At 42.2% G+C, this 22,965-nt stretch overlaps 1 protein-coding gene across 4 annotated transcripts in view; it reads right to left on the reverse strand.

Moving 5' to 3' along the window:
* cacna1c (calcium channel, voltage-dependent, L type, alpha 1C subunit) overlaps nucleotides 1–22,965 on the reverse strand; it is a 176,879-nt gene that overhangs the window by 111,973 nt on the left and 41,941 nt on the right. For all 4 annotated transcript variants that reach the window (XM_084039299.1, XM_084039298.1, XM_084039301.1 and 1 more), the window contains exons 2-3: nucleotides 11,272–11,686; nucleotides 4,586–4,691 (exon numbers count right to left, since the gene is read on the reverse strand). In XM_084039299.1, the coding sequence (XP_083895425.1) occupies nucleotides 4,586–4,691; nucleotides 11,272–11,686 (521 nt within the window). The remainder of the gene's footprint in view (nucleotides 1–4,585; nucleotides 4,692–11,271; nucleotides 11,687–22,965) is intronic.

Consider the following 22,965-nt stretch of genomic DNA (forward strand, 5'->3'; position numbering starts at 1 on the left):
CACTGACTTTCTACAAACGAACCAAGATGAGTAAACATGTAGTTATACAGGCTAAAGGGGATCTTCATTGGACAGTTTTTGTGATTGTAGTTGTGGTGACTGTAAGACGTTTATGCTGCACTTTAAATCTTCTAATGTTTTGATTTATGTTCTTTGGCGTCACAAAAAGCATAATAAGCGATTATAATTATTAGACTCCAAACGGGCCGCATGTTATGATGAATAATGAGGTAGTGACAGGACTATACAAAAGCCTTCGCACCAAATGATGGGAGCACATAGACACATGCATGAGGAGTCTGTACTCTAATGATTCAGGGCTGACTAGGCCTACTGTGGGACCGCTGTCACACACTTTTCAGTGGACTTAATGAACTGACAACGTACATGAAGTCAGATTCAAGCACAGCAGTTTTAACTGCTTTTTTAACAGTAACCAAGCTGACGTGAATACGGGTTGATTTGCATATACATTATATACAAATCAATAGATGACTTCCTGTAAAGATTTCAGGTTCAGTGGATCGATTTATTAGTACGTAAGCTTTTGAAATCATGCTAAAATAATAAAATCCTGTGGTTGGTTTGTTTGCTTTCACACCACAAAGGAACCACACCAGAGTCCGCTTGAATGCGGATCTTTTCAGGCGGTGTGTGTGTGTGTGTGTGTTTGTTCTTGCCTCTCCCTCAATCAGTGTCTAATCAGGTGAATTGGTTGCCTAATTGCTTGGTTATGACAGCATGATCCTGTCAATCTGAAAGTATCCATATTGATCTGATTAGATGGAGGAATGAGGGGGAGAGCAAGGGGAGAAAGTGATTAAGGGAGAAAAAGGGGGCTGGGGGGAGAAACAGATATGGAGTCGATTAGCAATGGAGATGTTTTTTCACCCGAGCTCAAAAGATGTGTTTCCTGAACTGAAGTAGCCCCAGTGCAGCATATATTTCTTCCCTGAGAGAAAAGACTCTCAAACTTTGGTTCCTACCCTTCTTCCCTCCGTAACCAAGGACAGATGAGGAGCATCACTACGGTTACCATATCCATGACAACCTCTCCCGCTGCTATTATTGGGCATGTCGTCAAGGAGACAGAGCAGCGCATTATGGGATGCAGACAAAAATAGAAATCATGTACTGCATGCAATACAACAGATCTCTGGTATTACATAAGAAAGACCTGTGCAAATCTAGTGAGGGGGTGCCATGTTGATGCTAAAACTAAATCACACTTCAGGTCAGGGGTAAATATATAGAGCATTATCAGGACGTTGAGCTACAATTAGGATTCAGCTGTTGAGAGCTTGGAATTAATTTAAAGATCAAACTTTATATAAGACTCTTGTTCATTTACAAATGATAAAAACTGTGTGGGTGAATAAACAAAACCACAAGGGGCTTAGCACAATGTGTCACCCCAAAGAGAAAAAGTAAACAAATGACAACAATACTCAACAAGGAGGCAGGATGACACAGGATTTTTCACAACGTAAAAAAGAAAGGGGTTCAGGTTGAGCTAAATTACAAGAACTTTGATGCAGGAACTATTTAAAAGCCTCCTGTGGCTCAAACTCACATTTTATTTAATGAGAGGGTTACCTCACAGTAAGTAGCAACGGAATGCAATAGTAAGACCGTCCGAAAGATTTAGAGTAGTGTAAAGAAAATGTCCACCCAATCGGCGGCATTTCCTAATAGTAAGACGATTAGGTCCTAAGTTGATCTGTTACAGTGTGCCCTGCAAGGTGAAATGACTGGTTTTGTCAATGGAGAGTGTTGACTTTGAACAAGAGAGCATAGATAACAGCCTCAGTTGCCTGTTAAATGGAAATATAGAATACACTTAAACTGAAATAGCTTTTTTTAACCCATCTGTTTCTCCAAACCACCATCTACGGTAAGTAATGCACTATGATACAACCCCACTTCAAAATATAAAATTAGTGCCTTTAAGATGCACTTCCGGCAATGTCAGAGGAAGGCATTTTTTAAACGTTACGTTTTCATTCTGACTCACGATCGGTCGTAATAAGACAATAAACGGTGCCCTTTTTTTTTAAACACCTGTATATACCTATGTATAAATGAAGAGTTTTGACATACAATCAGGCTGCCAACATAGTTGAAACTGAATGTAGACATCATCTAGTTCTATTCCCTTTCCTTCCCCACAAAGGCTATTTGTTTTAACTGTAATACTTAAAATACCACACATACACAAAGAAACGGGAAAAAAACACACACATGCACACAGATACATGGTTCAACCATGTACTTAAACCTCGAGTCGATCCGCACACTGCTTCCTGTCTGTCAGAAGGTTATAAAACTAATTGACCACAGCTGTGGTGGTGGTGAGTAGCTTGATTGTGTGTGTGTTTGTGTGTGTGTGTGTGTGTGTGTGTGTGTGTGTGTGTGTGTGTGTGTGTGTGTGTGTGTGTCTACATGTGCTTGTGCATGGTATCTTTTTGTCAACTTGGGGGAGGGGGGGGGAGGGGGTCCCCAAATAACCCTGCAAGAATAGAAGAGTTGAGTTGTCTGCATAGCAATGCTTCATGCTGTATACAGTTTCAAAACAGTAAAAACAGTGGCATTAAAAGTCTCCTTGTGTTGACAGATATTAAGAGACAGTAGAGTATCCAGTCTAGACTGTCCACTCAAAACATTAATAAATGACACACTAAGCATTGCTGGTTGTGTGTTTTCTTACTTATATTACATGAGAAAAGTCTGATTGACACAAAATATTCATTATATTTGTTTTACCTTAAACAGTCGTGCTACTTGCCTTTATTGGGGACTACTTATCCTGGAAGTCAAGGCTTTCGCCTGCATCTGAAGGTACTTAAAACCTTTTTGACATGATTCTACATGTTTTTTAAAGCTTAAAGTAACTAGAGAATGCCTTAAATTGTTTAATCAGTGAGTGTAATGTGATCACTGAGACTTGATCTGTAAAGCCTTAAAGGGAAGGTAATGTAATTGCAGTATGTAGGCCTCCTTCAGAGTTTGAGAGAGATAAAGAGAGGCAGAGAGAGTGGGTGATGGACACAAATTAAGAAGATGAAAACATCTGCTCTCCTTTAGTCCTATTTACTCGTCCAGTGACTCATACCTGGTCTGACACTGTATCATTAAATGAAATCAGAGGGTATATACAGCAAATGGAAACAAATACTATTTCTCCACTCACAGATGAACTGGAAGTCTAAAGTAACTTTTTTTAATTGAAAAGGGAGATAAATAAAACTATGATACTGATGATCCTCTGAATGTTTTCTTATCCAGAACTCATGACAGTAAAACTCTCCCCAATACTCATGATCAGCAATGAGCTCATGCATGGACATGTTGACATGTGAATGGGCAATCTGAAAACCACAGTATGGCACAGCTGCTCAAGAAATCAGTAAATGTGGCAAAAAATCATTCTTAGAAAGAAGTAAAGACAGAGTGACAGATGTTACATAGCCTCAGAGGGATGAGTGTCCTCCTCACAATACATCTGAAAGCTGACACACACACATAAATACAAATTAAGACACACAAGTTGTACAGTTATAGGTAATGATTCATAGCCCTGTGATTGGCTGGGGATCTGTCTTGGCCAGACTCAGCTATGGATGGATGGATGGATGGATATTGATAACCAGAGAACAACACATTGCTTTAGACACACACACACACACACACACACACACACACACACACACACACACACACACACACACACACACACACACACACACACACACACACACACACACACACACACACACACACACACACCATTTCACACTGGTTAGTGGCCATGTTACGGTAATTAGATAAAAGATTTGTCAGGAAGCAGTTAGAAAACCAGAGTTTTAAAGCAACAGATTTCCTTATCGAATTTTACTACATTTAGTACATTTACACTAGATGACATTTTGGCAACCACAAATATTCTTTCCTCAATCAAAGCAACGATTTTGTCCTTAGCCAATTTATTTATGCTGCCCACAAGCAAATGGCACTTTGCCTTTGATCAAATCATCTCACATGGCTTCATTTGATACAACTCAAGAGCCCTCAGTCAAAACCCAAACCCTCAATTTTCTTCAGGTTTCATAGTGGAACATCGTAATCAACAACCCCGTTGTATCCCAACAACCAATGATAAAAGCAAATGATGCCCAAAATAGTTATTATTCACTGAAAGAAATTCTTGTTTCACTCCCCACTACTTTGTATTTTATCTGCCCTTCACTCTATTCACTCCACACTTCCTGGCTTTCACCTTCATGAACCAGTCATAGTGTAATATACAGCATCCCCCTCTCCTGCCTCTTCACACACACACACACACACACACACACACACACACACACACACACACACACACACACACACACACACACACACACACACACACACACACACACACACACACACACACACACACACACACACACAGACCTCTTTGAACGACCAACGACCAAAATCAGGAAAACCCCATCTTCCAGGATTGGAAAAAATAGCCAATGAGAACCAGCAACGAGTGGACTAAACAGCAATTAAGCCTGTTTTAACATAGTAGAGTACTCACCAGGTTGGAGTTGGTGGCGTTTGAGTCATCTTCGGGGAAGGGGATGTAGACGGCTAAGGCCACACAGTTGGCAAAAATGGTCATCAGGATGATGATCTCAAATGGTCTGAGAGGAGAGTTAAGGAATATACACATAGTGCACAAAACACAAGCACAGAGACATTTCCAGATTCTTGGTCATTCTTTTTTATCATTGCCATTCATGTTGGCATTTTGAGATAACTAACATTTAGAAGCACAGCGTTACAAATTCCTGGTGCTATAGGCCAACCAGCAGTATGAACTTTGTCACTTTATGGTGACGTTGGAAATGTGCCTTCGGTTCGTCACCCTAGTCTCTAATGTTGGAGGGGACAAAATGAAACATTCCAGGGTTCCCAAGTCTTTTTGACAGGCTATTCAAACTAAATGACTAAGCCAAAGATTTACAGGGAGGGCAGGGAGAGTCTTCCATTCTGAAATAATCAGCTTAGTCTGCACCCATTCTGCATCGGGGAAAGGGAGGTCCTCAAGGATATACAGACTCTGGGAAAGAGGCATGTCAGGCCCTCTGATTTGTGTGAAACGCAGACCAGAAGTCCTGTATTTTGGGACCGCTCCACAAAATATGAGTCAACCGTACCGTCCCTCTTCTGGCATCTCCAACATTCTGGGGTTTGTGTCAGCTTTACTCTATATAGCTGGGATAGGGTCCAATAAACTCTATTCAGGATCTTGAATAAAGCAACAATCTTTTATCGCAATATGGATTATTTAATTATCTCAATAACAATATATCTCACAATATAGCATGTTTTCTGGTAATTCAATAAATAAATTGTCCATTAAATAACCACAGGGTTTTGATATACTCCTGTGTGGATTAAAAACTGGACAAATTAAAAGTATTGAATGTTTTCTCATTAATTAAGATTATGTGCAAAATTAACATAAACTGCTTTTAAGTAACATTACAGCCAGCAAAATGAATAAATATTTCCAGCTGCACACTGACTATGTTTATACAAATGCACACACTGACGGAGTAATCAGATTACGTGGTGAGAATGTAACGTTAGTATGCGTGACAATTTACATGACCTACTGTTTATGTCTCGACATATGAATACATAACAATATAATATTGAAAGGCGATAAATTATCATATTGAATTATTACCCAGCTCTAATATCAAATTTTGGACTGTGTAACAATAAGTACAATGCAATACCTGAGTGGATGTATCTGGACTAAGCCCTAGGCATCTGGTGGTGAATAATCAATCATTGGAGGAGTAAATGTGTTATTTTTGAGGCGAGGCAGAGTTTGCGAACTGCTACTCTTTTCGACCACAGCTGTTTGTTAATTGATGCTCTCTGTTTGGGTCTGTCCCGGGGAACCATACTGTTGTTGTTGTTTTTAATCAAATCTAATTCACACTGATCTATTCCTATCCGGTCCACCTGTCCTCAGGTCCAAAAGAAACCCGAGGAGACAATTATAAATCTATAAATCTATACATGCCAGGTTGAGGTAGGTATTCAATGATGCATGCAAACCTCCAGTACACACAGTACAAAATGATACAGACTTGTGACCTTCCTGAGGAAAATATCATATCAGGCTTGTTATTTTAACAAAGAGGTATTTTTAAACAGGCTAATACACCCTTCCATAAGCAGAGGTATATATATACACACACAGCAGAGTGCACAGGCAGTGTACACAAACGGGAGAGATCAAAGCTGATGAGTTTGCCTTTGCGTTAACAATAAGACATATTGGGTCACTTAGGAAGCTCTTTGTGTGTGCTAGAGAGACAGTGCATGCCCTAATATGGGTGCATCGAGGAGCGGGCCTGTCGCGTGGAAGACGGGATGTGGACTGAGAAAAGAGAAGTGGAATGAGAGAGAGGAACGGTCCTTGAGAGGGGAGTGACCTCAATATTTTTGGCTTTCCAGAGAGAGAGAGAGAGAGAGAGAGAGAGAGAGAGAGAGACAGAGAGAGAGAGGGGGAGATGGAGGGAGGGAAGGATGCAAAATGAGAGAATGGAGAGTGAAAAGAGAGTGAGAGAGAATGTAAAGGAGAGATACAGGAGGTCTGGTTTTCATCAACACAATTACTAACTGCCACTGCTGTCACCTCCGTCCACCTCCTTTTGCTCTGCCTCTGCTCTCTTCTTCCACTCTTCCCTCCCTTCCTCCCTTCCTTCCTTCCTTCCTTCCCCCTTGAGTGCATGTTAAATTAGTCTAGACCAAGATCTTATAGTAAAATGTAAACGGCAATGCACTGATGAGTTGAGCCACAACTTCAAATAAATGTACTGTACATTTTCAGCTGACGTTCACGTTCAACACTTTACATCACACTAGGAATGCAGGCCTTTTGCTGCACTGAATCAAGACTCCGCTGGACTTTCCATCCAACACAGATGGCACTTTTATGGTAGATGGGATGCCGACGAGTGAACCTTATTGCAAAGCTATACAGTTACTAATAGTATACTCTATCTGTTCAGTGTTCACTACTCTTTCAGAAATAGCCCTGCGGTCAGAAATAACACGAGGAGGAAGAAGAAAAACCAATCTTGAGCTTTTTAATGGTAGAACTAATACTCAGTGAATGTTTGGATTGAGGACTGACCCTTGAACATCATCGGCCAAAGAATCATTCAGCCTGGGACCAAAATGTAACAAAGTTAATCACTAACCCTTGTACCGGGGGCTCATTAAAACACACTCCAGACATGCGGGGACCCACAGAAAAACAGGCCTGTGACTCGTTTCGGTTCCTGACCCATAATTTCAAAAAACCCTTGAGGTCTCCTTCCATCAACATGATAATAAATCTACGCTCTGCTGTGCCGTTGAGAGTAAAAACAACACTGGGGAAAATTCAGGGGGTCTGAGTGAAGAATCAAAACAAGTCTATTAATAATGCATGCATCAGCATAAGCAATACTAAATATCCATCTCTGACGGCATATAAATATTAGTGGTAAGAATTTAGCACAAACCTAATTGGGGGAAGTGACTTCGACAGCTCTAGAAAAACAGCAGTGACTAAAACGCAATTGAAATCAGCATCCAGTTAGCTCAGCAGGCGTAATAGCTGGCATGATGCAGCGTTATAATTGCCACGGTGCTACTGTCTGAAGCATTGTGGAATTTAACATATACATTCAGCATTTTTACCAAACTTACTGTACAAGCCTGCGACAAATTGTCACGCCGGGATTGCATCGACATGCTCTACGGGATGCTGTTATTTTCTAAAATACTCTGCGTTCAGCAGTTGCCTCACACAGCCGCCACATGCAGCTCACAATAACACAGATAACCTCTTATCTTGACAAACCCAATATAAGAAACCGGGGATATACTGATGTTATCTGGGAGAGTGAGCTCAGCACTCTTCTGCGTTATGCTGAGGATATTTATCTCTTTTCCTGATTGAGTTTAAAACACATTCAAATAGCACAACCCCTCATGCGACCTGATGCAATATTGAAGCGGCCAGCTAGGAAACAGTAGTTGTGTGTGTGTTTGTGTGTGTATGGAAAATGCACTCAATGACACCTTTTCCAAATGACCACTTAGTGTGACTTCATATGGAGAACATGGTAGTTAGCCCCCGCTCTCTCCTCGTCTCTCAGCTGACCTTGCGGTGTGCAGGTAATGCTAAAATGCTATAATTACACAGCATGTGAGAGTGCTACGTCTTTGTGTTTCTCTCCTTTATCAACTACGTGCAAGCATGTGTGCATTTTTCAAGAGTGTTTATGCGTGCGCTCTCTGATCCGAGTGTGTGTGTGTGTTCGCGTGCATGTGTGAGCTCAGACGGGCCCCATCGACCTGTTGAGAGCAGTAGCTGTTGTCATGGTAACAGAGGAGGGAGAGAGGAAGATTTCGGATCGGCTCTCTCTAGGGACAGCGGTACTCACAGAATACAGGGGACACGCATGCACGGATCCCAAAGTAGAATGGTTTAGACAGACAAGCAGCCGAAAAGACTGACCGTTTGATGGGGATTTTTAAAACTAGACAAGGAGAAAATTTGCTGCAATTTTGCTACTGTTCTGCTCTTTCCATTTTTCTTTTTGGCTCAAACTCCATCATGTTCACTTCTTCCTCTTCCTGGTCTGGCCCCAAAAACCCTCCTTAACATCCCTCATCTTTCCTTCACTCGTCTCATTCCCTCACCTTTTCTCTCCATCACGCTGTCTCTCTCTCATCCTTCCCTCCCCTCACATGGTTTAAATGAATGATGCTGGGAATTGTGGGTAATTACCTGCACACTCATCAGTCATTGGTTGAGTGAGCCAGTGACCCTGAGGGTATATGCATGCTTTCTCCCATTACTTTTTTTTTTTTTTATTAAAACAACATCTGGTCCAGATAGATTAAGATCTACTATTGACAATATGACTTTTAATAATTACTATTATATACACACAAGGTGATCAGAGAATAATTTGCCTGCAGGTAATGCTTTACCACACACATTCCCATGAGAAATTTAGAGTTGTTTTTCAAAAAAACATGTCTATTGTTGGAGTGATACACATGAAAAAATGCACGCCATGGTGGAATCAAGAGCTTGGCTTTTCACATTAAATTGAGCAAAACTATCAAAGCAATTGCTGCACCAAACAGTCCTATTGTGGTTATTTGATAAATACACAGGGTCATAGGAATGTCACCAACAATTGTGCCACCATTTATCACTGGATTAAAAAAAATCCCTTTAATGCTGTGAGAATATGTTAGCAGCAGGAACAAAGAAGCTCAATCAGAATTCTGCACATATTTTGCGAAGGCGATTAAAATTACATGACAAACAGTATTTTCCATCACTTGTTTCTCATTATAGCCTACATTTTATCAACTCTGATTTGGCAATTCCTAAATACAACCCAACATACACACTACTTCCATCTCATCATCTTTCCTCACTCTGCTCTTCCTTCCACTTCTCTCCTCTCCTCCCCTCTCCTCATTCTTTATTTGCACTCCTCCTGCTCTGTCATTTTTCTTGTTTACCTTTCCCATCCTCCCCTCCCTCCCTCCTCAGCTAATCCGCGCCATCATCTCTCCTGTTGACATCCATGTCCTGCCCACATCCCTTCCCTTCTCATTTCTCCAAACCCTCCATCCTCTACCTCTGTTTCTCTGCCTCGCAGGACGATGTGGGACTGCGCGCTCGCCGAGTTAATGCTCATGTGGACCCTCTCCTATTATGGATCACTTTGACTGTGTCACTGACCATTTCTGTCTCTCTCCCTTTCTCCCTCTATCTCACCCCCGAGGGAGAACCAAGTCATTATGTTCAGCAGCTTAAAAAAAAAAGAAGAAAAAAAGGAAGGGTAGAAAGGAAGGACGGGCGGAGGAACAGCAGGAATAAAGGGATTTGGATGGACAGAGGGAGGGAGAGTCGGATAATAAATGGTGAGAGAGAAAGAGAGAGATGTGGAGGGAGCGAAGGAGGGGTGGAGGCATGGGTGGACCTGGGGGAGAGAGGATGAATGCAGTTCGAAAGAGCTGGGGGAAAGACATATGCTGGGAGAGGTGTGAAGAAGGGATGAAAATGACACAATTTGTTTTATCCTCCTGTGAGGAATGAATGTGAGATGAAAGAGAGGGAGTAAAAAAGAGAGACAAGGACAGACAGCGGAAGGGGAGAACGGATTAAGACGAGTGAATAGAGTGCAGGGAATCACAGCGTGAGACATGGGGAGGAAGAGAGTTGATTAAGAAAGGAAGAGAAGAGAGGAAAGAGGAAGAGTGATGCATTGTTAATTTGTTTACATCCTCCACTCCTTATTCCCTCCTTCCTTCTCCTCATTGCTGTGGATTTCTGTACCTGCACCTGTCCGTCCATTCCACATAAGTGGGATGCAAGGTGGTTGCATGAAAATATGTGCATTTCTCTGTTTTTTTGCTGCTTGTTAACAAATGTTAGTTAAGCTGGTTAAAGTCCTTTATCAAAGCTGTAATCGGCTTTCATTTTCAAAACAAACCTATTAGTTTCAATGTATCATCAAGTCTGATTCGCACTGTACAGTAAATGCTTTTACTATAATAATAATATTGCAACATGAAAGATTATAACTATGACACATCTCTGATGATCTTTTGCATTTTCTACATGTTTCCACTGAGATTGACTGTTATTCTCAGCTGCATTAAGGTAGGGTTTTTATTTTGGGAGAAAAAGTACGCTGCTGCAAAACTTGACATCTGTTGCAAAACCTGATTTTTTGGGGGGAGAACTGGTCTCTCTGTATTTAAAGGAATTTTAAATGACTTGGAGGCAGGCACATCTGACTGCAGATGTTTTGATTTATTGCTCCATTATGCTGGGACTTGTAAACAATGTTGATATTTTATGATTTTGTAATTTGTTGTTTGTTGGGTTTCATTTTAAATTGTTTTTGTACCTGTGATTCTGCCCGTCTTAGCCAGGATGTTCTTGAAAAACAGATTTTTAATCTCAGTGGGACTCCCTTCTGGTTAAATAAAATAAAATACGGCAAAATAAAGCAAGTAGATTCAGAGGTTTCCTTCTGGCCATCCAACAAAAGGGAATTGATTGAGAATGTCGGGTGTCAAACTTTATAAACACTCTCTTTAAAGTGAACCAAGCTATTCCCCATCGCAGTATACAGTATAAAGACAAACCTCCACTCATGGTAAGTAAAAGGATACTTCCACTCCACGATGCTGATGCAGGCCCTGCGGATGGGGTTCTTGAGCGTGAGACAGAGTAGGGCCCTTGGCGGCCTTGTGGCTGTTGTTGTTGTCTGTTTCTTGGGCTTGGAGCTATAGTGTTGTCTCTTCCTTTGCGTGGAGCTGGCCGTGGAGATGGGCCCGCCGCCTCCCGACACAAGCCCCGCCCCTCCGCCTGATGTGGCGTTGCCCATTATCTTCGCCTGCCGCGCAGCGTCGATGGCCGCCTGCCAGCTCAGGGCTGCCCCGGGTGTGGCGATGTGCTCCGGGGCCAGGCCAACCACACCCACCCCATGGTTGACCCCGCCCCCTCCTCCACCGTGGTCGCCACCGCCGCTGTGCTCGTTGGTCAGGCCGGGGGGAGGAAGAGGGGGAGGGGGAGAGTAGTCGGAGCCTGGAGTGGGAAGGGAGGAGAGGAAGACGAAAGTCAGCAATCAACACAAGTTAACTGTCAGTTAGCTCTTAAATCACATCCTTTGGTCAGTAAGGGGTTCACTTGTTCATGAGGTTGATACAGTGTATCACTTATTTTACAGTTTAGTCATTTACTTTGGAGGCTTCAGGGGTGTTTGAATTGTTGACAGATAAGTTAGTGAGCCTCGTTTATTTTTCAGACACTGAAGTCTCCCTGTAGAATAGACGATGACTAATATACTCCCATCTGTCAAGCAAGTACAACAGAGCTAACTGTTTGCTGTTTAGTTCCTCAGCATATTGTGAAGGTTATGCAGTCCACACACACTCAACACCAATCAGACCAGAAACTACTGGCTGGTGCAGGGATCATTCTCTGTTCTAACATTACATAATGATCATTTTATGCCACAATTCTTTATCATTTAAAACAAAATGTAATTACAGCTTTAAAACATTCGTGAGGAAAAGATCAGATAGATGTAATCATACCAAACAGGTATTTATCTAACAAAACATTCTGCTTCAATCCAGTCTTGTTGACATTTTCGCATTATAAAAAAAGACGTTTAGTCATTTCCTCTCCTGTAGTAACGGGGCCGTCTAAACAGCACCACAGACATCCGAAGCTTAACTCCAAAACCTCAATCAAAGCTTCAAATCTGCTTGCCGATCCAGTCAATCAAGCCAGAACCAGACTGACTGCTGAACCAAGACGCTATTTCCGAAAGAGGAAGTGGTGGTGGACAGGGGTTAGGAGACCGCGGCAGAAGGGGACTGATGAGTTCAATGCTGAGCCGCCACTGCCGCTGCTGCAGCTGAGACAGCATATGTCATAAAATGTGAACATTTATAAAATAACAGTACGTTTACGTAGTATTTCTGGTGCTGACTAGTAAGGGTGGCAACAACTAGTCAAAACGGTATAATGAGAGGGATCCTTTAGTGAAAGACTACATATTCACTCAGAGGGGGAAAATACAGAGACTGCAGGCGCCAAATGCACGTAGTGGAATAAAGAAAGGGGAATGTTAGAGACAAATGAGAGACAGAATTACAATAATCTCAGTGAGATTACATAGTTTTGTCACCCGGACAAATTGTAGGAATAACACTAAGTGAGTAAAAGTAAGAGAGAGCGGATTATCCATACTGTATGCTTAGCCAGATTAAAGACAGTTAGAATATCCTCTCAGCCCCTCTTCCCTCTGCCATCTGAGCAAGGATTCCACGAATGCTCTCGCCATGCAGTAATGACACACTCGGAGAAACCATGTACCCATTTCAGGTTTAAGGCATTTGTGTTACTTGGTTGTCAACAATTGTACTTAACACACAACTCATCATGCAAACACACCCCAGTTGAAATGAGAATAGAGAGGAGCTGCACTGCTTCATGGAAACTACAGTATGTATCAACAAAACTGAATTTATTTTTTTAACAAAAGTTAATTGACGCTTTTACTTTAAAATTAAAATTACAAACGTACAAAAACACAACTAACCGTTACTTGTGGCTCACAATAATAATAATACAATTTTTCTGTGGCCAGGAGGCGTGTTCATGCATTTCAGGCAGGAAGAAATTCTTCCCAAAATAGGTCAACATGTCACAGGAGTCACAGGACTCTGTTTACTGATTGGCCGTGGGTATTATCTGGCCAGCAATTCACTGCCAAAAGTTAAACTATCCCCAACTTTTAGCTTGGCCACACTTCACAGCAGAATCAAAAGCCTGCAGCTTGTTGAGCTTGGAGCCGCCGCAGCCTTCCATAGACATCGCATTGAAGCTCGCACATGCTTCGCTTCAACACACTTTGGAGTTAATCTTGGCTATAACAGTACTGTGTGTACGGTATTATAAACATGCTGATTTCTGTCACATTTGCCCAAATGTAATTCCCAATGTCAAATTCACAAATCCCATAAATGCAAAGCTACTTTCGGGAGAGAGAGAGGGGGGGGGAAAAAGAAAGCAAAACTTTAAGAACCCCTGTAAAGTTAATCCAACCTGATCTGGCACAGCAGAGATAAGGGGAGGGAGAAAGAGAGAGAGAGCGAGAGAGGGGAAAAAGAGTGAGAAGAGATGTGCAGAGGTTAGAGAGAGAAGAGGCGGAGAGAGATACTTATCCCGTATGCTTAGTACGATTACAGGGCACGATATCTGTTGAAATCCCGATTCCTCTCACTTCAGAGCTATACGTTTCTACATGTCAACTCACAAGCCTGATGGAGCATTACTTCAGATCCCGAGGAGTTGCAGCTATAGCACACGCACATAATTCCCAGAAGCATCTACCTTTACACGCTGTGTTTACAGTCAAATGAAGGAGCCCATACTCATGTATCATCTTGACAAAAAAGTGTGTTTTAAGCCAGAAACACAGCAATTAAGTGGTTCAGCATGTTATTGTTACACTGCAATATCTACCATATCAACAGGTGCTGTTGCCACAATACGATTGGTTAAAGAGACTGTCCAAAAGGTGTTGGTAATTGTCAAAGCTCCTTGGAAAAATGCAGCAAATGAATCCTTTCTTATTACTATGTTTTAAATTACATTACTTCACAAACTTAATGAACAGCACACGTTAATAGCCCTCGCTCCAAGCATTTTTACTCATCATAGTAGGAAAAGCACAGGTGTTGCTAATGATAATTAAGGTAGTTAAGTAAGGATATGACAATAAGAAGTGAGCCAGCTTATATAACAGGAGAACCCTAAAAACATCACTTATTTATATGCGTATTGTGTGATTTATTTATTTTTTTCTCAAAACTAACGTTTCTGTCAAGTAATGTTAGGTAACAATATATGATGAAAATAAGTACAAGTGAAACGCATGCATTTTAATTGCACTAAAACGCACTAACGTTACATGAGTAACTATACGTTGTTCCCACAACAGAGTTAGAGAGGGACGAGTTAGAAAACCAGGCAGCCAAGCTAGCACAACGTTTAGCCGCCAGCAGCTAACATAGCCGCTAGGAGCTAGCTTAGCCGCCAGCAGCTAACATAGCCGCTAGGAGCTAGCTTAGCCGCCAGCAGCTAACTTAACGGCCAGCAGCTAGCTTAGCCGCCAGCAGCAGCGCCACTGAGCCCCAGAGACCCGACGCAGCGCTCCGGAAGCAAAACGCGATAAAAAACAAATAAAACAACAACTTGCCAGTCTGTTATCTTGACACGACACAACGTATGAACGGCACAAATAAGAGGTTACCAGTCGGCACTTACTTTTTTTTTTGTTGCATAAGCTGACACAAATGCTTCAGTTCACACATTCAGTGAAGCAAGGAAAACAAACGTTGTTCAACTGCAATGCAACTTTTTTTCGGTTTAAATCACCTACACTATGAATGAATGGAGAAAAAAATGATAATTCTTAATATTGATTAATCTCACGGTACCTTCACAGCCTGGCTCCACAAGCACTGGCTCACGTGTGCAGCCAGACAGACAGACAGACAGACAGGATCTTGTTGCTCATATCAATATACACCTTGACCTCTAGCTCACTTTCATTAAATGGCTTTAATATATATATATATATATATATATATATATATATATATATATATATATATATATATATATATATATATATATATATATATATATATTAATAGCCTACCCAATTCCTAATAGTGGTTGAATCCCATTTAGTATTAAATGTGAGTTGATTTATTGATACCGAGATATGGACTTTATTTCCCTGTTCTTTGCCAAGCACAGTGTAATATTTGTTTAAATAAGTGCTATGTAGATCAACTTTATTATTTCCAATAAAGCTGAAATAAAACTGCAACACCCTCAGGACAATCTTTAAAACAAAGGCACCAAATTAACAAAAGCACAGGCATATGTCTGCAAATATTTAGGAGCAGTGTGCTTTGATGCCCAAGGAGGTGTTCTTTACATTCATCAGTGATGAAGTCACTTGGTATCAAATGCAGCTGTGCCTTATGGGAAATACTGCTGTGGTTTCAATTTGGAGCATCTCATTACTTGGATGGAACTATATTTTCCACATTTTCTCTAAACTCTGGGCTTGAATTTAGAGGGTTTTCTGTGTTTTTTTTTTATTTTACCTCAAAGTCTATAGCCAGCCTTACTTTTATTATACATGCACACATATATTCGTACTGTCCCAGATGATTCTCTACTCTGGAAAAATATCTTCTGCTTTCTTTTTACCATCGACTCCAGCGTGAGTTAATATCTGCTTCCTGACTGCTGTTGCACATCATCATCTCTCTCTCTCTTTTGCTCATGATCTCACAGCAGCACACACATACACAAACACCCACACGCACACAAACACACACATAATCACTTTCGGCATATTGTACTCCTGCGTGATCAGTTTATCTCACACTGGCTGCCCCTCTCACAGGGTGTACCCCACTGAGAGAGCGTGTGTGTGTGTGTGTGTGTGTGTGTGTGTGTGTGTGTGTGAGTGAGAGGATTAGAGGAGAGTAAAACTTTAATAATACTGAGCTCACTAATCTGTCTGTCTGACCGCATGTCTCTCTGTGTGTCTGTCTTGCACATGCACAGTCATGTTGCGTGTGTGTGTGTGTGTGTGTTATATGATAGACCGTGTGCTGATGTGAGTGACTATAATTCCATTAGCAGCTCTTTTATTCTGCAGGCGAGAAAAAAAAATAGCAGCCTGTGGAAATATGATTCTGACTGAAGGGGAGAGGGAGGAGAAGGGATGGAAAAAGAAAAGGAAAGAGGATGAAAAAGACGGGATGCAGGAGGGAGGGAAGTGGATGTTAAGAAGGATGGTAAGAGGATGGAGGGAAAACAGAGGGGATAAAGAAGGGGGAACAAATACTGACAAGGAAAAGAGGAGAAAACGGGAGAAGGATATGAGGCGGAACAGAAAAAAAGAGGGAAGAGAAGAAGACTTAAAAAAAAAACTAGGGTTCTTAACGAGTGACACAACTTAATCCAATAATTTATCCATCCATCATATGAATTTACAGCTGAAAATATTCAACACTAATTCAGTCTTATAGTATTACATTCACATCAATGCCCTCAATGGTGTTAGTAGACAAAGGTTTCAGAAGGGCTGTAACAGTACAATGGTTGTAGCTTTACCTCAATTACTGCTACTACTACATATAGGTCTAACAATACACTAATACTACACATTGCAGTCAGTGGCTATATTAGTGCAACTGCAGTCAATAATTGTATAAGTAAAGTCAAAGATATATTATCATCCCTGCCAGGAGGATCATGAGATCGGTTGTGTGCGTTTGTGAGTGTGCACCTCTGCGTCTGTCCGCGGCTAACCTCCCATTCTGCTGCAGCAAACTACATTATATTTCGTGCGGCCGGTCATTGCTGCATGCTCAAGGACCTCTCGATGTTTCGATGACTAACACTTTTCTCAAAACAACTCTTATTGCCTCTTCTGCGCTGCCATTGACTGCCTGCTGACTCGTCACTTTCATCCAGCCCCTGGCCAGTAGGGGCTGCTAGTGATAACATAGCTGAGTGCCCTCACTTTCATTGTTTTGGAGGGTGTTTGACTAACAGCTAACAGATAACTGCCAGCACACACACACACACACACACACACACACACTGTTGAGCATATGGCCATCACTCAGCCACTGCTACACGCGCAGGCAGCTTGGTGGTTTTAATTTTGTTTTTGGCAAGATTGTGTGAAATGTGAAGACTTTGCACCGATTCCCTGCAAACATTGCCGTTTGTATTGTTACACCTTACATTCCATTAGTGTCTAGACAAGGGGTTAGCCAATTGGACGTAATGATCATTTATTCACACAATACAGCAGTGGTCATTGCAGACACACCTGGCAGTGATCTGCCCTCTATTGATTGCACTTTTGTAGTTTCTCTCTGTATTTAGTTTCGGTTACCTCTACACACAGTGTTTAGAGGGCTGTATGCTCTTTATGCATATCTTTTATTTGTATTTATCTTTGTGGCATTATGTGTTTTATTTGCACTATTATTGTTTATTTGATCATTTCACAGCAGACATTGTAACATATAGCAGTACAAAGCACATGTGTTATTGATAATATTCAGCATTGGGGCTTTAACATGATGGCTTGTGGCGTTGTATGCAACTATATAAAGCGCTGCTCCACACCTGATGCTAATCAGTGTAACAGAATGGATGACAGGCCCCTTTTTCACAGCAGACTGTTATTTAACTTGCCATAGTAAGAAAAGCACAGGTGTTACTGATAACATTAATGATGGCTCTGTTCTGTTCAAGTGCCCCAGTGAGCCAACACAGTGAGCCAATATGTACGAGACCATATGGCCAGCCGTAACAAATAGTTCCACAAATTCAAAGAAAGGAAAAGGGAAAATGTCAGAACGCCCAATTTCCATAAAAAGAAGGTCTCGTTATGATGGATATATTTTTCTTATTTCCAGACGTTTGATCTTGCCAAGGCTAAAAAATTCATCATAAAAGAGCCGACTCGACACATTACCACCACACAACCAAAACAAATCTGGGCTCCTCAAATGATATCTTTGCAAACATGTGATCACTTTACTGTGAAGACTGACAGCTTTCTCTCCAACTGAACTGGGAGTGCAACTTAATTGAGCTGAACTCCAGTGTGAACTGAACTGCAGACTCTAATGAGCTGTGATATAAACTCAAGTCACCGGGGCTGTTATCTGCTTAATGATAAAGAGTCGGGAGAGATGCTATCAATGCAACTCCGAGCACTCTGCCGTAAAATGTCATTGCCCCACTCACACACACACACACACACACACACACACAGATGCTGCTAATATTCCTTGCCAACAGAATGGAACATAATTGCAGTATAGACAGCAACAATTAAAACATTTATTAATTCCATAGTCCTGCGTCTCTCTGCTTATTTAATTGGCTTGACCAGATAACAGACAGCGAAGGGCACCAATCAGATTATCCCACCCCGGATCAGTCCTCACATCATCTCCTCTACGTGCGCCTCTCCTTTGCTCCGCTCACGTCAGCCTCGTTTCTCGCTCCCTCACTCCATCCGCTTTCCCCGTCTCCGCTCGTCCCAACGGGGATCTATTTTGGTGGACAGTGATGATGTAATTATCAGTCAATTAACTGATGATGACACCTGATCAGACACTAATTGATGGGGGATGCACACATGCAGCCACACACACGCTAAAAGGCCCACTCCGTTTGCCCGCTCTACTTCAAGATGTGAGAAAAAGAGAAATCTTATTAACAGCTAGAATATTGGGCCTGATCGATGGTCTTTTTTCCAGCTTGTTTGGATGTAACACACACACACACACACGCACACACACACACAGCAGTTCTGTCGCCTCCCATCCCAGCTGAATTGACCTCCTTTTGCGACTGTACCTCTTGTCCCTCCTCCTCCTCCTCATCATTGTCAAACCCTTCATCCACCTCTCCCGCCCCTTTTCCTCTGCATCTCTTCCTCCCTCTCTCTCCGCTCTACATCTTTCTCCTCCTCAGCCCTCCATACCAAGCGCCTCCCTCCCCTCGCCACTTCTTCGTCTTATCCCCTCCTTTCTCTCTAATCTATATAGCTGTCACTCCCTCCATTGGCTCTCCAGCAGCTTACAAGTTCATTTTCAGCACCCTTCCTCCTTCCCTCCATCAATCTACCCCTCCTCATCTCCCCATTTTTCTCGATCCCTCTTGCTTCGCTGCTTCTTGCACTTTTCCCCAACACTTCCCTCTGTCATTTTCAAATAGCTGACAATTATTTTCTCCCTCATTCTCTGCCGTCTCTTTAGCCGGATAGAAGCCGCCAGTCCGTCGCCAACCCGACGCGTTGCCACCACTTTCAGACTCTGGTTCCGACTAAATTGATAAACACAGAACGGCGTAATGGGGGTGAACTCTTCTTCCATTATTTTGCATCGAAATGATTGCCACTGCTTCCATGTTTTTTTTTTTCAGTGCTTGTTTGACACCCCATCATACTTAACCCTCATTATTGTTGTCATCGTAAATACCGCTTGTAAGCCTAATACTATTTTTATCCAATTTATGTGTCATCCACTCACACACATGCAGATGCGAAAGCAGTCTAAAAGGCATCAGTTGCGTACATGTGCTTGAATTTTCGCAGGCTGCGTACCCTACGTGTGTGTGTGTGTGTGTGCATATGTGTTAGTGTATCTCATTTGTCTCTCTCTCGATCCGTCCATATGTGCCCATTAGCCGGCCGAGTGAGCACACCACACACACACCTGCTCCCCACGACGCGCACGTACAACTTCACATAGGCACACGCTTACGCACACACACACACACCTGCTCCCCCTTGGATGACAAGACTCACACACACACACACACCACACACACACACCTGCTCCCCATTGATCTATGACCCCCCCCAACGGACAATTACAGTTTGCGCTGACGCAGGAGTGTGCACACAACACAGAATCCACACAGCGTGAGCAGGACTGCACATGGAATTTGCAGAGAGAAACACGTGAAGCGGCGGATCGCATGTTTCCAAACCCGAAAGGTAAACAGACACGACAACCGGGCAAACACGTCCTGCGGTAGAGGACACTTACTCTTAATGGAGAAAAGGACGGCCTGTTGTCGAGGGAATTCCCGCTCGTTTACTGTACATCGGAGATAAAGTGATTCTCATTCATTTGAGTATTAAATATAAATGTGCTTATTACATTTGAGGCCGTTTGTCCCATTTGTTTTATTATGAATGAGATCATTCTAACAACGACATAGCTACAGGTCGTTGTGGGGCATGACACTCTCTATATTATTATTTTTTTGCTGTTATTGTACTTTTCATGGCGATGAGTGCTGGTTATGAAAACCCCATCATGTATGGATTTATTCATTAAACTGTAACATACTGCCTGGAGTGGAAATTGCAGTAAAGGGGAAATGAGGAAGGGTGTGCACCCCTCCTCCACACATGAGATAGACATTAGAGAAACATGTCGAGGGAACCTTGCGTATAGATCATGCGCCAGAGCTCCGTGTTCAACAACCCATTGCTCACTGTCCGGACTTTCGGCTTTACTACAGCTCGGGCCAAACCCTCAAGCTGTGAATCATGGTTCTGAAACACTGATTGGTTGTTGTTTGTTAACTCCTCACGCAAAGTCGTGGCGGTGGATGTCCTTGAAGCATGATATGGTGTTACAAGGAGGTTTATATGTTAATTTACATCACTAACAATGGTATAAAATCAAGGTGGAGCTGACAAAAGTTACCCTCACACCCAAAACCTCATAATAATAATATTTAGTTTTTATTGTGTGCAGCTTATGTTCTTTGCATGTGAATCAACATCATGTAAAAGACATTTCTGCCAGAAATCCAGTTTATTTTTTCCTCAGTAAACGCTGAAATGTAATCAAAGCTTTTCATAGGGATTAAATGTTAAATGCGGACGGTTGTCATTCATCCCAATATAAGTGACACTTGCTATAACAATGATATGCCGTTCTCAGAGAGCTAACTTCAAGCCAAAGATAAGACTGTGTGGTCTTAAGCTGTTTAATATTTTGGAAGTCAAGTCAAACCATCCCTTTGGCTGGCTGGTTAAATAGCCGGAGCCAAATCAAACAAGATGTTATTTTTTCATGACATGTGAGGAATTTCTTTCTTTTTTTCCCCATTTTTGCTTAAGATCAAAACAACATCTGATACTGATTCCGGAGTTTTTACATTCAAACAGTTAAGTAACGGTCTTGTCTCAACCTAGTCTCCTTGCAAGCAAGTATTTGTTTTAATGATTCTGATTGGATCTGACTGATAATTGTCAGAAAGAATGGACAGGTTGGAATAAGATCTTAAAACCCAACATTACAAACACAAGGATCAAACATCATCTACGTGACAGAACAGAACAACCCACTGCAAAAAAAAGAAAAGAAAAAAAGATGACTATATATACTGATTTCTCTAATGATCCGAGTACAAGCTGCAACAGCAGATGAAGAATCTTCTTCTTCTTCGTACCAGTTGCTGCTGAAATATTCAATTTCTGTATTTGACTGATACACTATCTAGATGATTCAAATAGTCGAAATGTATCAAATATCTGACAAATGGCTGTAAATTAATTTGATTTATGGCATCCGCATCGGCCTCCCGCCTTGAAACATACGGAGCTGCGATAGGCAGGATGAATGATTGCGGCGGGGAAGCAAACGATAGAGGAAGAAGGGGAAAAAAAATTGAAAAACCAAGAAGTCGTGGAAGAAAAGAAAAGGAGGAGGAGGAGGGAGGAAGGAAGAAGAGCTGAAAAGTGATGTGGAGATACAGGTTGTGTGGAAGAGGAGAAGGAGGAGACGCGAGAGGAGGAGGAGGAAGGCTCGTTCACGCTGCGCCTCCATGCCGACCTCGCATGCACGCATATCCACACACACAGCGCAGGCAGCAGATATTAATAACCTCCTTATTAATATTCATCTGCAGTGGAGAGATGTGAGGCCAGAGTAACCCAGATAGGAACCGTCTCTCCACCTGTCTCTCTCTGTGCGTCGTTTCCTTACATCTAAGGCTTGCCAGCTCCATTAGCCGTTCAGCTGACACTTTTATCCAATATTACCGTGATCGAAACAGTGCAAACCGCCCGTGTTGCTGCATCACGAGGGCGCCCTGAGCCACGAGGATCGTGGGATAGGTAGGTCACCAAACGGCGCTACATACCCCCAGAGTTTGGGGGAACCAAGCCGGCGTACAGTATTTGTCAGAGATTAATTGTTTGTTAATCCATGTTAAATGTTGCCTCGCTTCATCTCCTTTCCTTCATTCCTCTTCTCCATTCAAGCCGTTCCCTTTTCTTTCTGTTCCGCCTTTGTCTCCCTGTCCTCCTCGCTCTCCCTCTCTCCACATCTGCCCTTTGGATCAGGAAAGGGCAGAACGGGCTCCACACGCCATTCAAACAAGGCTTTCATGCAAAGTGCCTTTCCGGTAAAGTAATTGCATATATCTTCTGTACGTGTGGCCCCACTGAATGGAACTCCTAACCTTGGCAAGGACATTACCATGCAAAACCAGCGGAGCTGCACATGGCCACCTGTACGCTGACTGGAATACTTATGTGGGATGCTTTAGCCTCCATGCATGTAGTGTAGGTGCATGGTGTTTTTTTTTTTACACAGGGCAACACAATAAGGTGCAGATTTCTACAAAATCAGTCGCAAGAAAAATTGAATAAGCATGATTAAGCACAGGGTATCGATTCAATCAGCTAACAATGCAAATTTACATTA

The sequence above is a fragment of the Eutrigla gurnardus genome, assembly GCF_963514095.1.
Source record: "Eutrigla gurnardus genome assembly, chromosome: 21".
Lineage (NCBI taxonomy): Eukaryota > Metazoa > Chordata > Actinopteri > Perciformes > Triglidae > Eutrigla > Eutrigla gurnardus.